General features: G+C 40.8%; 1 protein-coding gene across 1 annotated transcript in view; it reads left to right on the top strand.

The window, feature by feature from the left end:
- Positions 1–297: 297 nt before the first annotated feature.
- LAMB4 (laminin subunit beta 4) overlaps positions 298–4,251 on the top strand; it is a 51,552-nt gene continuing 47,598 nt past the window's right edge. The window contains exons 1-2 of the mRNA XM_026076045.1: positions 298–331; positions 1,578–1,735. Coding sequence (XP_025931830.1) covers positions 298–331; positions 1,578–1,735 — 192 coding nt within the window. The remainder of the gene's footprint in view (positions 332–1,577; positions 1,736–4,251) is intronic.

Raw genomic sequence — 4,251 nt, 5'->3', positions numbered from 1 at the left:
GTTTTTATTTTAACCCAAGTGTGAATATGGTTTTTTTGGTCTTCTCCAAAAGCAGTTCTGAGGTGTCCCTCTGCTTTGATCTAGCTTTCAATGATGAAAATTCTATCATGAGAAATTTTTACTAGAAGAAAATCAAAGCCAGGCTTTTATTTTAATCTTTGTATTACAGTTCTGTCATTTTACTAAAAGATAGCTCTGACTAAGCCTGTGTGCACAAGTCCCTTGGTGAGGTAGGGCACTGAGTGACCCACCAGTTCTTCTCTTACAGCAATACCAGTCTGAGTTTCACACCAAAGCATGAGGCTGGAGTTGCTCATTCTTCTACAGCTCAGTAAGTACAAATGTTATGTTTATTCAGGCTAATTTTGAAATACTATCATGCGATTTACATGTCTCTCCAAGATTTTATTAGAGCACTTCTTTTATGTACACTATTAATAGGGATTTCTTGTTCCACAGTCTCCTGTCCAGGAGCTATGAGTCTGATATGAAACCTTTAAATACAAAGAAAAGATACCCATTGTAACTAAGTTTGAATCAGACCCTAAAAGGAGCAATGTATATCGGCTAACAGCCAATAAGCATGGATCTGGAAAATAAGAAAGGACAAGTTAACCAAACATATGCATTGCTTTATACTTAAAGAATCAAACTTCACTGATTGTCTGAAGTACAGCCTGAACCATAAATTGAAATCTGGCTGTTGCTGCAGTTCCTACAACTGTTCTTCATAAACACTATATATTTACTACTGTAATTGCATTAATGTTTCTAGTGTTCCTCTGGTATCTTCATGTATTGATTTTACTTTTTTAACTGCACTTTGTATAACAAGTTGAGCCAAGCAAAGCAGAACAGATAAAGCCTCCAAGGTACCCATTCCTGTTCAGGGTTTCAGGACAGAACTTGTTTAAAAGGACAAGCCCTGCAAGGGAAGTCCTAACATAATGGAAAAAAATATATTTAAAGTCATTTCAGGCAAAACAAACCAAAAGAACTTGCAATTGTTTACTGAATTCTGAATGACACTCTTTAATTACTAATGTCCATTCCATGGTTCTTTATGGAGGGTTCTGAAACCACACCATGAGATTCATTTCAAATCACTAGATAATGTGAGGGAGCCCTGACTTTGATCTTGATCTCAGTTCTACCAAGATAAGCTTGGAGAAATCAGCAGAAATCAGTAGAATGAGATCAGCGTCTGCCTCTGCTCATGAAGGTAGTCGTAATGCCTGTGATTCTGCTGCAGTAGTGCTGAGTATATCAGGATAGGAAGCATAATAAATTACTACTCCTAGCAGAATGGCATGTTTACTGCACAAAGAAGTGCTGAGGATTAAAGTTTGAGGACAAACTTGCAATATGCTAGCTATTATGTTTTTCTAATGATTTTGTAGCAGGTACATTCATTAGTGAAGCTCTTCAAAATTCTGCCAAATGATTTTATTAAGGACAAAAGGAAGGTAGACAAAGGATAATTTATTTTTCCACTGATGTTAGAATGTAACTGATTTTCTCCAGAGAATACTGCTGAGTATATGAGTGTATATGAGTCTTTGATCTTTTGCGCTCAGTGCTGTTAAGACTCCAGCGTGCACAGGATGCCTGTGATGCTGGTTCTTGCCACCCGGCCACTGGAGACCTTCTCCTGGGTCGCAGCAAGCAGCTAACGGCCTCGTCAACTTGCGGGATGAGTGGCCCTCAGAAGTACTGCATCATAGGCTATCTCGAGGTTGGTTTATTCTTTTCCTTTTTTAATAAACTAAACTTTGCTTACTAAGAATATTCTCATCTATAAAAAGAAATTGCCTGGACTAGGACATTTCTATTGCAGTTGTTTGAATAATCATCAGACGGCGTGAAATAAGCCTGGTGGAAGTCTACATCTTATTGCAGCACAGATGGAGAGTTTGGCAGTAAACAGCAAACAGCCTTCAAAGTGATGCATAGTTTCTCAAGAGAGAGGAACATCAGTGAGACGCAAATGAGCGCAGGGACTTTGCTCTGAAAGTCATTTTCCTGCTCAGAGGCCTCAAAGATAAGGACCATGGTTTGCATGCATATTAGTGTTTGGCAGGATGAGTGTGGTGCTGGAGGCACTGTCTTGACCAGCCTTTGCTGGGGGACACTTCCCACATTGTGCTGAGACCTGAAGCAGCCTGTTAGAGATTCACACCCCATCTGCTCTTGTTGTTTGATCTAAAATGAGACCTATGTTGACAAAAGCAGAAAGCCATCTCTGACAAAGGGAAAACCTTACAGTATGCTGCATTGTTTGCCTGTGCAGGACCAGTGGCCACTTCTCCCCTTCCCTCTTCATCCTCTCTTGGGCCTGGTGCCTTCTTCCCTCCCATTTCCAAACTGGCTCCGTGAAGCTGGGAATACTTCCATTAGTGGTGGCCCTGGGGCCTTCACACAACTCCTGGGGTGGTTCCCTCGCCGGTGATGGGGGACCGGACAGCTCAGGTTGGGAGCACCAGCTCCCAAGCATACAGGCTGCACCTGTGGGCCTTGTTGGCCATTGGATGGGTCCCTCTCGTGCCCTGGCCTCCAAGCAAGGACAGAAATGCCTGTCAGGGCTCTGCAGGTCCAGCCAACGTGTGGAAACACCAGCAGAGATAAAGGGGAATTCCCTTTTCTCAAATTCTGGAGGACTTGGCCGTATTGAACTAATAAATCAACGCAAGTAGAAATATTTTTTCACTAAATACCAGCTGTAGGCTGAATAGGAAGTTAATAAAATACCGCTTATTTTATAAGCAATTGAAAACAATTACAATTTATCACCTTCTAGCATAATGCTGTGACACATTTACAGTTTAATGCTCTGAGGTATTGAGGTGGCACTGACCTCTGCTTGGAGTTGCTTGTGGCAAATATGTTTTTCTGCAAAATTTAAATGCCTCTTTCTTCTTCCCAAACAGCCTATGAGCCACTCTTCAACTTTTGCAGTTTTCCCCCACATTGTTTGAATAAATGGGACTCCGGCACTTACTCATAAGCTGTGGTCTGAGTTTAAGCATTGCTTGGGATACAGGGGCACAAAGAGCCATCTCAGGGTCATCGTGTTTTTCACCCTTAGCTGGATGATTGCCTTTTTTTTTTTTTTTAACAGGAGATCAAAGAGTAATAGATAATTAATATTTTCACTTGCCTGTACTTATCCTTTGAAATATGTAAATACAGAGTCATGAAAACAAACAGCTGTTCCTGAGATAATCCATGTGATTTCATACTGCTTCAGTGTAGCTTGACCCCTCTGGTGACTGTCTCCTGAAGAAGATGAGAGTTACAAATTCTGCTACTTTACAGAGCTCAAGAGATAGAGGCTTATGCTCTGGCAATTCAGTCTGCTACACTGGCTCCCCGTAAATGTGTGTGTAACTCAAAGTCTATTAGAAAGTTGCACTGAAATCAATTCTTTTTCTCACCAGCACATTCTTGAATGCTTTCCTAGAGGGAGGCCAGGAAGCTTAGCATCTTACAAAGTCAAGTTCTTTCCCCTAAAATTCCCCTCCTGATGACCCATGTCAGGCATCATGACAAGAACAAACCTTACTTGTGAAAATATGCATTAGTGAACATGGCAAGCTGCCAAAAATCGGGACTTGGTTAAGATGTTTTGTTGAAAATTCAGAGTGAAAAATCCAGAGTTCAACTTCTTTGCGTTTGAAAAGAAACACTGTAATTATTTTTCACTCTTATTTAGAATAACATGTCCATTTGTTTCTAAACATGTTCAGTGGATTTTAGCCCTATGATTGGATTAGTTACTTACACATGTTCTGAAAGGAAAACAAAGAAAACTCAGTATTGAAGAAAGTATAAAGCTGCACACTTCAGAGGCAAACAGAATCTGGCAGACTTGCGTTATGTGGACATGTATATGCTTGTCATTTGGGGCGCAAAAAGATTTTTGCTGTGCATCCTTAAACATAAGTTGAATGAGTGTCATATTATATGTGTCTATATAAACCAGAGAGTGGATGTGTACAGTCCTGCCAAATGCTTGGATAACTTGAGCTCTCCTTACCAGAGCTTTGTAATATCAGGCGACTGAGTACTTTTTGTATTTCTGTCTCATCTAACACATTGATACATTCACCACATCCACGAGTCAAGTATGCTGTAGAATGGCTGAATACAACTACTAACAAACAAAGAAGGACTGGTGGAAGATGTGAAGGTTGGGGGCTGCCTTGGCTGCAGTGACCATGAGATGGTGGAGTTCAGTATCCTGCAAGGAGG

Source organism: Apteryx rowi, unplaced genomic scaffold (genome assembly GCF_003343035.1).
Source record: "Apteryx rowi isolate R43461 unplaced genomic scaffold, aptRow1 scaffold_423, whole genome shotgun sequence".
Classification (NCBI taxonomy): domain Eukaryota; kingdom Metazoa; phylum Chordata; class Aves; order Apterygiformes; family Apterygidae; genus Apteryx; species Apteryx rowi.
The sequence above is the reverse complement of the archived record's forward strand: the minus strand, read 5'-3'. Positions and strand labels throughout refer to the sequence as shown.